General features: G+C 40.1%; 1 protein-coding gene across 7 annotated transcripts in view; it reads left to right on the forward strand.

The window, feature by feature from the left end:
- The window catches only part of SCEL (sciellin), a 136,255-nt gene that overhangs the window by 12,625 nt on the left and 111,163 nt on the right, over positions 1-12,467 (forward strand). For all 7 annotated transcript variants that reach the window (XM_060079861.1, XM_060079862.1, XM_060079860.1 and 4 more), the window contains 2 exons: positions 2,912-2,973; positions 3,646-3,763. In XM_060079861.1, coding sequence (XP_059935844.1) covers positions 2,931-2,973; positions 3,646-3,763 — 161 coding nt within the window. In that variant the 5' untranslated portion in view covers positions 2,912-2,930. The remainder of the gene's footprint in view (positions 1-2,911; positions 2,974-3,645; positions 3,764-12,467) is intronic.

A 12,467-nucleotide genomic window follows, 5' to 3' on the forward strand; every position in this document is an offset into this window, starting at 1 on the left:
GCCTCTCACTGTTGTGGCCTCTCCCGTTGCGGAGCACAGGCTCCGGATGCGCAGGCCCAGCGGCCATGGCTCACGGGCCCAGCCGCTCCGCGGCATATGGGATCCTCCCAGACCGGGGCACGAACCCGTATCCCCTGCATCGGCAGGCGGACTCTTAACCACTGCGCCACCAGGGAGGCCCTTAATCACTTCTTTAAAAGCCTCACCTCCAACTATAGTCACATTCTGAGGTACTGGGGTGTTAGGAATTTTGAGAGGGACCAAATTCAGCACATAGTAAGCACCTAGGGAGCATCTACTCTGTCCCACACACTGGAAATAGAGAAGGGATAGTCTTAAGTCTGGCTCACAGGACACTCGGTCTTTTGTGAGAGACAAATAAGCAGATAATTGCAAAATGACCTTTGTCCATTGACCCTTCCCTGTATTTCACGACTGAGTTTGCAATCTCTGCAAGTGTATCACCAGATATACACTCAGCATTCTGCCCACCTCAGAATCCCACTTCAATCAGCTACGAACCTTCCAGGTCTTTACCAGTTCAGGAAAAGAGTTTATCAGAGCCATTTAGAAACAGGAAGTAGGTTAGCCAAGAACCCAGAGAATCAAGGCCAGACTGAGGTGAAGTGAACAAGTAGTTCAGATTGAAGTTTGCATGCCTCTTTTCCTCCCATTTCTGCCAGAGTTTTAGGGACCTCCAAATACAGTGAGACAGTGGCCACCCCACAATCCCTGCGTGCCCAGGGCCCAAATGCAAGGCTGTTGCATCTCCTTCCCACACCTGACCACATCTCATCTTTACGCTTAACGCTTTCCAAGGTGATAGAAGCATGAAGTTAAGAATTATTGAGCACTTACTCTGTGTTGGCCAGTAATCAGGCACTTTACATATGTCATCGAACCTGATCCTCAAAACAGTCCCAACTCACCTCATTTTACAGATAAAGGAGCTGAACTGCAGCATCCCCAAGGTGACACAGTCAGTAAATAGCACACTTTACATGCAGGTCTTTCTAATTTCACTAAGACCTTCAGACTCTCAGCAGAGCGAACAGCGGCTGGTCTTAGGCTGGTTGTTAGTCTTAGGTTGGGTCCCCTAGAAGCAGTGCCTGGGAGGACTTTGGGTGCCTGTGACGTATGAAGGGTATTCACTCAGAAGAAAGGAGAAAGGGAAGCAGTGGTTGGGGGGGGGTGGGAAGAGAAGGAGCTGAGCGACGATGAGCCCCCTGCTAGCCTAGCTTCTGCCATGGTGAGTGCTAAAGCACCAGTCACCTGCAGGACTGGCTCTACATTCCAGGTCACTCAGTCGCTGGCTGCAGGTTCAGTGGATGAGGAGGGTGTGTAACTGGCAGCCCCACCAAGTAAGGGCAGTTCCCCAGATGAGGTGCAGCCGTGAGCCCGTACTGCCGAGCACCAGGCTGGTAAAGTCACCAGCAGCTGCCACCTCTCACCGACTCTAGGAGCATTGATATTCTAAATAAAGGTACTAGGGAAACCATGCCTTGATCCAGAGGAATGCATCTTTACCACTTCAAGTCCTATGGCAAGTTACTGTAGGAGATACTTTTGGACCAGAGGGTGGGAGATGGGGGCTTTAGAATCTCCACGTTATACCTAGAAACTGCTGTCTGATGATACAGCTGTAAGTCTCAACAGCATTTATAGTTTAACAAAGTGATTTTTGTGTACATTATTCATTTGATCATCACAACCTTATGAAGTAGATGGCAGGTTTCATTAGCACATTTTACAGGGAGATTCAGTGGTTCGATCGCAGAACTTTGATGTCATAAAGCTGGATGTAGGACTTGCTTCTGACTTGAGATGGAGGGCCCCTCCAACAGTCCTACACTGTCTGGTGGGATGAAACCTGCAAAAAACATAATGTCCCACCTAGGGTGACCAGCCCAGTCCTGTTTGCCCAGGACTTTTCCAGTTTAAAAACTGAAAGTCCCACATTCAGGGAAACTCAGGGCTGACTTATCCGTTAAGTAGAAAAGGCCACACCTGGGACCCCTTTTAGGGGCCCACAAAAGGGTCCTAATTTTAATTCCTTTTAACAGCAGAAGAAAAAATGAATACGATAACAATAATGAATATGTATTAACAAAGCCAGCCTGGATTGTTATTCATTGTTATACTAACACAGTCATAAAATATTTTTAATTTTGTATGTGTATGCATGTGTGTGCATGTGCTTGTGTGTGAAGGAAGAGGCCATCGAAAGCAAAAGTGCCTAAGACTCAGTGTCGTAATGCAGCTCTCAACGCACCATCATCCCAGGCAAACTGGGAATGAGAATCACCTCAGTCCCTTAGCAGCTTGGCAGTAGCAGTTCGTCACAGCTGAGAATCTTAGGGCTTTCCCACACAGGGATTACCTAAAACCACCAGTGCTTCCCAAGATCTGTGATTTCCACGCTCTGGCTGCTTCCCTTCTAAACACATATCAGTTGCCTGGGTTCACTTTGGCTTCCGCAAAGGAGGAGCTGATGAGCCCTCTTGCATATTGTGCTGTAAACTCCATGTCTCCGTCTCCCTGTTGACCTGACCTGATACCCGTCTTACTTATCTTTTTGTGTCTCCAGCTCCTGGCTCAGTGTCAAGCATTCAATGCATATTTTTTCATTGAATAAATGAGTTAATGATGGCCTGATTCAGCCAATTGCTTGTCCTGTAACACAGGGGACACTAAACACTCCTGGCTTCAATTTCCTCATCTGTAAAATAAATGCATTGGAATAGATGAACTCTCAGGTTCTTAGGGGTCACTTCATATCATGTATTCATTATACTAGATTATGTGACCGCCAATGTCATTGAAAAATGTGTCTCATTAGCAATGAATGAGTCCCTTGTTGATTCTTTGTCGAGTCATTACTGTGTTTTCCCCATCCCCATTTTTCTTTTAGATCCTTACTGGAAGGCAGCATGTCCAATTTTACCTTGAGAAAAACATCTCCCACAGAAAATGGTAATGTAGATGATGTTTCCCTTACTCAGAGAACTTAAAAATCTGGGAAAAACAACTCACAGTTCTTTTTTTTTCATGTAGCTGTGAAATTCTTAGAAGCAACCATCTAATTTAATAAACATGGCCAAAGTTAGGCTTAAGAAAAAAGTAAGAGTGCTGTAGATTTTACTCATCTAATTGCAATTCAAAGATTTCTTTTAAAAATCAAGTGTGTGTGACCTTCTGTGCTTTTGGCTCCCGTGAGATCAAAGAATTAAGTTATTTATAATCAGAAGCACCAGGACTTACTATTGTTCACTAGGTACTTCTAAAACAGTCTCGTGTGTCCTTCTGAAGCACATTTCTTTTTGAGCAAAATGGCCAACCCACTAAACCCGGTATTGGTTTTTCCCAGGCCTGTGGTTCTACACTCCCAGGTGTGGGGCAGGGCTTCATGGTGTGCACGAGCAATTTCAGTTGGCACCTGAGCAGTTTTATAAGTTATCTTTGATGATGGGGTGTGGGATTTGTTATTTCTTGCCGGTGCATCCTACTTTGAAACAGTACTGGATTTGCCAGCCTAGAAGAGTGATGCTGGCCAATCAGATGCTCCTCTCAAGATTTCCAAGTTAATAAACACACACTCAACTCCATGCAGCTACATCTCTTGATGTTTCATTTTTCTGTTGATAGATATGAAGAGTACCACTCAGGGGACTACACTGAAGCAACAGGGTTTTCACGATGTGAACAAAAGAAGGACTGTCTTACAGGATAACAGCTGGATAAAGGAACGTCCTGAAGAAGAAAAGTAAGAGTGTGGGTGGGTGGGTGAGTAGAAAGAGCCATTCTCCATTTGGGGAACTAATGGCCATGTGGAAATTGGATACTTTCCTTCTAAAACACTTTGTTGCTTGGCCTCACGTTTGGTAAGATTTAGTAAGCATAAATTCGTTACATCAGATTTTTAAGAATATCTCTACCATTTTTAATATTCACATACCTAAAAGAATATGAGTTATTAGTGAGAAAAAAGTAGGATTTTGCTGTTATAAATAGCATAGACATTGGTGCCTACTTGATAATCTGAAAAAAAAAAAAAGACATTCCAATTTCCAAAAAGGTAATATTTAATTCATGGTAACGTGATTCCGGTGCCTGATGTCAGTTGAAACAAACACAAGTATGATTCCAAGTTTACAAATTTAATAATAATTTATCTAAAATTTCCTTATGTGCAAGTAAAGCTGATCAATTCTCAACTCATTTTAGTCCCCACTGGTTGTATACCTCTAGGTATGGAAAGGTGGTAAATGCAGTATCACTTTGTAAGAGAAAACACTTAACCATCACAAAAGTATTGTCTGCTTTAAACATTGTTTCTATTAACTATATGTTTAAAGATCTGAAGACTATTACCCTAAGCATATCACCTCATTGCCAACATAGATTTGTAATAGGCATTTGTCCAGCCCAGATATATTTATTATAAATTGTATATATATATGTATATACAGACATACACATATGCATATGTCTTTGATTCCCTCTTATGTATCCGGCTAGATACTAGGTACTTTACGTATGAAGCATCACTAAATCTCATAACGATCACATGAGGTAGGTATTACATCCTCACTTTTACAGAGGAGTAATCTGAGGCTCAGAGAAGTTAGGTAACTTGTTCAAGAGCACACAGCTATTAAGAGGTGGAGCTGAAAGTAACATGACCCATTATCTTCCCATTACACCAATGGTTCTCAGTCAGGGACAATTTTCTTCCCAGAAATTGTTTGGCAAGGTCAGGAGACATTTTTAAATATCAAAATTGGGGGGCGGGTACTCCTGACATCTAGTCAGTAGAAACCAGGAATGCCGCTAAACAACCTACAAGGCAGAGGACACTCCTCACAATGAAAAATTATCAAATCCATAATGTCAACAGCACTGAAGTTGGGAATCCCTGCATTACACTATAATTTCTCTAAGCTTTCTACTAAACTGTCCATACATGGTTGTTTGAGGAGTGTACTTGTAACTGTTAAACAAAAATGTCTATTAAATTCTGTTATTAAATCTTATTATTTTAAGGAACTATAGGGTTATTTGGAGACTCACACTAAGTTTTGGAGTTAGCATTCTTAGAAAACAATCATCTCCTTCTATAAAGCAACATTTACTGCTTCTGTTGGAAGCTAATATGGCATTTCTATTTTTCCATGGTGGTAGAATGATATCAAAGGTAGATCACAAATTTTGGGTTGCACAGATTTGCACAGATGTGGGGCGATAGAGATGGCTAAGATAATTTATAGTCAGTAGAAGTGATGGTTTTACGCCAGACATGCTTCCTTAAAAAGGCCCAGGGAAGCCAGCTTGGCTGGCATGACAGCTGCTGAGTGAAGGGGAAATTGGCTCTGATGCTTTCCCCACGCCCACTGGCCCAGTAGTGGGCTACGTGCTATGTATTTTTCTTCAGGCAAAAATGTGTCTGGTGTCTGCTACTCTCCCACAAGTTTAGGGAGGGGATCCCAAGGAGATGGAGAAGTTCTCTTGGCATCTTCGAGGGTATATATTCGCTGGAATTGTTTCGGTTTCACTGCTCATCTTTCTTTAATTATCTACTGCAGTTCTTTCATAGCTTTATTGTAAGTGGTTCCAGAGTGTTGAATAATCAGAACCAGGAGAAATGTGCTGTTTCATGTTTGGTAGGGTTGACATGGAAAGGTTCTGATACTTACTCTCTGCTTTGGCCCAAGGCCAAAGTCTCTACTACATGTTTTGACATTTCCTAAAATTGCCTGCACTTTCAGGTCCACTATACAAAGTAAGGAAGACATAGCTTCGGGATCTTATGTGTGAAGTTCTATTGCAGGGTTGACCAGTAGGAAAAGGAAAAGTTTGGAATAAAAAGATCACCCTTGTCACTTGCTAAGTTTTTAGCCTTAAGAAAGCCACAGAATCCCTGATCAATTTTCTCTTCTGTGAACTGGATATAAGTGTATCCCCTGCCTAATTTATAGGGTTATTTTAAGGACCAAACAGAGCAAACTATATAATCTCATGGTTCAAAAATAGGCTAAATCAAGGGGGCTTCCCTGGTGGCACAGTGCTTCAGAGTCCCCCTGCCAATGCAGGGGACACGGGTTCGTGCCCCGGTCCGGGAAGATCCCACATGCAGTGGAGTGGCTGGGCCCGTGAGCCATGGCTGCTGAGCCTGCGCGTCCAGAGCCTGTGCTCCGCAATGGGAGAGGCCACAACAGTGAGAGGCCCGTGTACTGCAAAAAAAAAAAAAAAAAAAAAAATAGGCTAAATCTGAAAAATCAACCTTCTTAACCACAAATATTGGTACTTACTTTCCTACATTTTGTCAAGGGAAACTGTCAAGGCCAACAAGTGGAAAAATTTCAGATATAATGGGCTTAATTAAATTGAATAACTTTATTGGAGTATAATTGCTTTACAATGGTGTGTTAGTTTCTGCTGTATCACAAAGCAAATCAGCTATAAGTATACATATATCCCCATATCCCCTCCCTCTTGCATCTCCCTCCCACCCTCCCTATCCCGCCCCTCTAAGTGGTCACAAAGCACCGCACTAATCTCCCTGTGCTATGTGGCTGCTTCCCACTAGCTATCTATTTTACATTTAGTACTGTTTATATGTCCATGCCACTCTCTCACTTCGTCCCAGCTTACCCTTCCCCATCCCCATGTCCTCAAGTCCATTCTCTAGTAGGTCTATGTCTTTATTCCTGTCCTGTCCATAGGTTCTTCATGACCATTTTTTTTTAGATTCCATATGTATGTGTTAGCAAACGGTATTTGTTTTTCTCTTTCTGATTTACTTCACTCTGTATGACTGACTCTAGGTCCATCCACCTTACTATGAATAACTCAATTTTGTTCCTTTTTATGGCAGAGTAATATTCCATTGTATATATGTGCCACTCTTCTTTATCCATTCATCTGTCGATGGACACTTAGGTTGCTCCCATGTCCATGCTATTGTAAATAGAGCTGCAATGAACATTGTGGTACATGACTCTTTTTGAATTATGGTTTTCTCAGGGTATATGCCCAGTATGGGATTGCTGGGTCGGATGGTAGTTCTATTTTTAGTTTTTTAAGGAACCTCCATACTGTTTTCCAGAGTGGCTGTATCAATTTATATTCCCACCAACGGTTCATGAGGGTTCCCTTTTCTCCACACCCTCTCCAGCATTTATTGTTTGTAGATTTTTTGATGATGCCCATTCTGACGGGTTTGAGGTGATAACACATTGTAGTTTTGATTTGCATTTCTCTAATGATTAGTGATGGTGAGCATCCTTTCATGTGTTTGTTGGCAATTTGTATATCTTCTTTGGAGAAATGTCTATTTAGGTCTTCTGTCCATTTTTGGATTAGGTTGTTTGCTTTTTTGATATTGAGCTGTATGAGCTGCTTGCAAATTTTGGAGATTAATCCTTTGTCAGTTGCTTTGTTTGCAAATATTTTCTCCTATTTTGAGGGTCGTCTTTTCGTCTTGTTTATGGTTCCCTTTGCTGTGCGAAAGCTTCTAAGTTTAATTAGGTCCCATTTGTTTGTTTTTATTTCCCTCTCTCTAACAGGTGTGTCAAAAAGGATCTTGCTGTGATTTATGTCATAGAGTGTTCTGCCTATGTTTTCTTCTAAGAATTTTATAGTGTCTGGCCTTACATTTAGGTCTTTAATTCATTTTGAGTGTATTTTTGTGTATGGTGTTAGGGAGTGTTCTAATTTGATTCTTTTACATGTAGCTGTCCAGTTTTCCCAGCACCACTTATTGAAGAGGCTGTCTTTTCTCCATTGTATACTCTTGCCTCCTTTATCAAAGATAAGGTGACCATATGTGCATGGGTTTATCTCTGGGCTTTCTATCCTGTTCCATTGATCTATCTTTCTGTTTTTGTGCCAGTACCATACTGTCTTGACTTCTGTAGGCTTGTAGTATAGTCTGAAATCAGGGAGCTTGATTCCTCCAGCTCTGTTTCTCTTTCTCAAGATTGCTTTGCCTTTTCACAGTCTTTTGTGTTTCCATATAAATTGTGAAATTTTTTGTTCTAGTTCTGTGAAAAATGCCATTGGTAGTTTGATAGGGATTGCATTGAATCTGTAGACTGCTTTGGGTAGTTTAGTCATTTTCACAATGTTGGTTCTTCCAGTCCAGGAACATGGTATATCTCTCCATCTGTTTGTATCATCTTTAATTTCTTTCATCAGTGTCTTAGTTTTCTGCATACAGGTCTTTTTTCTCCTTAGATAGGTTTATTCCTAGGTATTTTATTCTTTTTGTTGCAAGGGTAAATGGGATTGTTTCCTTAATTTCTCTTTCAGATTTTCATGATTAGTGTATAGGAATGCAAAAGATTTCTTTGCATTAACTTCGTGTCCTGCTACTTTACCAGATTCATTGATTAGCTCTAGTAGTTTTCTTGTAACATCTTTAGGATTCTCTATGTATATTATGTAATCTGCAAACAGTGACAGTTTTACTTCTTTTCCAATTTGGATTCCTTTTATTCCTTTTTCTTCTCTGATTGCTGTGGCTAAAACTTCCAAAACTATGTTGAATAATAGTGGTGAGAGCGGGCAACCTTGTCTTTTTCCTGATCTTAGTGGAAATGGTTTCAGTTTTTCACCACTGAGAATGATGTTGGCTGTGGGTTTGTCATATATGGCATTTATTATGTTTAGGTTGGTTCCCTCTATGCCTACTTTCTGTATGGCTTTTATCATAAATGGGTGTTGAATTTTGTCAAAAGCTTTTTCTGCATCTATTGAGATTATCATATGATTTTTATCCTTTAATTTGTTAATATTGTTTATCACATTGATTGATTTGCCTATATTAAAGAATCCTTGCATTCCTGGGATAAACCCCACTTGATCATGGTGTATGATCCTTTTAATGTGCTATTGCATTCGGTTTGCTAGTATTTTGTTGAGGATTTTTGAATCTATATTCATCAGTGATATTGGCCTGTAGTTTTCTTTTTCTTGTGACATCTTTGTCTGGTCTCGGTGTCAGGGTTATGGTGGCCTCATAGAGTGAGTTTGGGAGTGTTCCTCCCTCTGCTCTATTTTGGAAGAGTTTGAGAAGGATAAGTGTTAGCTCTTCTCTAAATGTTTGATAGAATTCACCTGTGAAGACATCTGGTCCTGGGCTTTTTTTTTTGGAAGATTTTTAATCACAGTTTCAATATCAGTGCTTGTGATTGGTCTGTTTATATATTCTTTTTATTCCTGGTTCAGTCTTGGAAGGTTGTCCTTTTCTAAGAATGTGTCCATTTCTTCCAGTTTGTCCATTTTATTTGCATATATTTGCTTGTAGTGATCTCTCATGACCCTTTGTATTTCTGCAGTGTCAGTTGTTCTCATTTTTCATTTCTAATTCAGTTGATTTGAATCTTCTCCCTTTTTTTTCTTGATGAGTCTGGTTAATGGCTTATCAATTTTGTTTATCTTCTCAAAGAACCAACTTTTAGTTTTATTGATCTTTGCCATTGTTTTCTTCATTTCTTTTTCATTTATTTCTGATCTGCTCTCTATGATTTCTTTCCTTCTGCTAACTTTGGGTTTGTTTTGTTCTTCTTTCTCTAATTGTTTTAGGTGTAAGGTTAGGTTGTTTATTTGAGATGTTTCTTGTTTCTCAAGTTAGGATTGTATTGCTATAAAATCCCTCTTACAACTCCTTTTGCTGCATCCCATAGATTTTGGTTCGTTGTGTTTTTGTTGTCATTTGTTTCAAGGTATTTTTTGATTTCCTATTTGATTTCTTCAGTGATCTCTTGGTTTAGTAGTGTAGTGTTTAGCCTCCATGTGTTTGTGGTTTTTACAGTTTTTTTCCTGTAAGTAAGTGATCTCTACTGTTATAGCATTGTGGTCAGAACTGATTCTTGATAAGGTTTCAATTTTCCTAAATTTACCAAGGCTTGATTTGTGACCCGAGATATGATCTATCCTGGAACATGATCCATGAGCACTTGAGAAGAAAGTGTATTCTGTTGTTTTTGGGTGAAATGTCCTAAAAATATCAATTAAGTCCATCTTGTCTAATGTGTCATTTAAAGCTTGTGTTTTCTTATTTATTTTCATTTTGGATGATCTGTCCATTGGTGGAAGTGGGGTGTTAAAGTCCCCTACTATGATTGTGTTGCTGTCGATTTCCCCTTTTATGGCTGTTAGCATTTGCCTTATGTACTGAGGTGTTCCTATGTTGGGTGCATAAATATTTACAATTGTTATATCTTCTTCTTGGATTGATCCCTTGATTGTTATGTAGTGTCCTTCTTTGTCTCTTGTAATAGATTTTATTTTAAAATCTATTTTGACTACTATGAGTATTGCTACTCCAGCTTTCTTTTGATTTCCATTTGCATGGAATATCTTTTTCCATCCCCTCACTTTCAGTCTGTATGTGTCCCTAGGTCTGAAGTGGGTCTCTTGTAGACAGCATATATACAGGTCTTGTTTTTGTATCCATTCAGCCAGTCTATGTCTCTTGGTTGGAGCATTTTATCCATTTACATTTAAGGTAATTATCGATATGTATGTTCCTATTACCATTTTCATAATTGTTTTGGGTTTGTTATTGTAGGTCTTTTCCTTCTCTTGTGTTTCATGCCTAGAGAAGTTCCTTTAGTGTTTGTTTTAAAGCTGGTTTGGTGGTGCTGAATTCTCTTAGCTTTTGCTTATCTGTGAAGATTTTAATTTCTCCATCGAATCTGAATGAGATTCTGTTGGGTAGAGTAATCTTGGTTGTAGGTTTTTCCCTTTCATCACTTTAAATATGTCCTGCCACACTATTCTGGGCTGCAGAGTTTCTGCTGAAAGATCAGCTGTTTACCTTATAGGGATTCCCTTGTATGTTATTTGTTGCTTTACCCTTTCTGCCTTTAATATTTTTTCTTTGTATTTAATTTTTGATAGTTTGATTAATATGTGTCTTGGTGGCTTTCTCTTAGGATTTATCCTGTATGGGACTCTGCACTTCCTGGACTTGATTAACTGTTTCCTTTCCCATATTAGAGAAGTTTTCAAGTATAATCTCTTCAAATATTTTCTCAGTCCCTTTCTTTTTCTCTTCTTCTTCTGGGACCCCTATAATTCGAATGTTGGTATGTTTAATGTTGTCCCAGAGGTCTCTGAGACTGTCCTCAATTCTTTTCATTCTTTTTTCTTTATTCTGCTCTGCAGTAATTATTTCCACTATTTTATCTTCCACGTCACTTATCCATTCTTCTGTCTCATTTATTCTGCTATTGATTCCTTCCAGAGAATTTTTAATTTCATTTATTGTGTTGTTTGTCATTTTTTGTTTGCTCTTTAGTTCTTCTAGTCCTTGTTAAACATTTGTTGTATTTTGTCCATTCTATTTCCAAGATTTTGGATCATCTTTACTATCATTACTCTGAATTCTTTTTCAGGTAGGCTGTCTATATCCTCTTCATTTGTTCAGTCTGATGGGTTTTTACCTTTCTCCTTCATCTGCTGCATATTTCTCTGTCTTCTCATTTTGCTTAACTTACTATGTTTTGGAGTCTCCTTTTCACAGGCTGCAGGTTCATAGTTCCTGTTGTTTTTGGTGTCTGACCCCAGTGGGTAAGGTTGGTTCAATGTGTTTTGTAGGCTTCGTGGTGCAGGGGATGGGTGCCTGTATTCTGATGGATGAGGCTGGATCTTTTCTGTCTGGTGGACAGGACCACATCTGGTGGCATGTTTTGTGGTGTCTGTGAACTTATTATGATTTAGGCAGCCTCTCTGCTAATAGGTGGGGTTGTGTTCCTGTCTTGCTAGTTGTTTGGCATGGGATGTCCAGCACTGGAGCTTGGTGGTCGTTGAGTGGAGCTGAGTCTTAGCATTGAGATGGAGATCTCAGGGAGAACTCTCGCCAATTGATATTACGAGAGGCCGGGAGGTCTCTGGTGTACCAAAGTCCTGACGTCAGCTCTCCACTTCAGAGGCTCAGGCTGACCCCTGACCAGAACATCCAGACCCTGCTAGTGTTGGTCTTCTGCAGAGGTGGGGGGCAGCTGTGGCTCACCATGGGGACAAGGACAGTGACAGCAGAAGGTCTGGGAAGCAGTCTTTGTCATGAGGCCTCCAGAGTCCTCCAATAGCCCCACCAAAGAACCTGTAGCCTGGGCCTAATTAATTTTAAAACACGTTTGAAAAAACGTTTGCCTTCCTGCAGAAAAGGACTTTTCTAATATATGCGAAGTAGATGGCCGCATGTTCCCACACTGCTGGAGAAAACCCAAAACCAAAAAGCCAAACAACAAACACTCATGCCATTGCTGAATCACATGGAAATCTCATGGGGTAAATTGGAATAATGTTTGTTTGTACTGACAACCTTTTTTCTTTTCACCATGCTCTTTCAAGTGGTGGCTAGTTAAAATAAATGCGTTGTGTTTTTACACCCAAAGTAAAATGAATTAACCTTGCCAAACATTGTGAGCTCTTTCATGTCTGCCTTATTTAATGCTTAC

Source organism: Mesoplodon densirostris, chromosome 17, assembly GCF_025265405.1.
Source record: "Mesoplodon densirostris isolate mMesDen1 chromosome 17, mMesDen1 primary haplotype, whole genome shotgun sequence".
Lineage (NCBI taxonomy): Eukaryota > Metazoa > Chordata > Mammalia > Artiodactyla > Ziphiidae > Mesoplodon > Mesoplodon densirostris.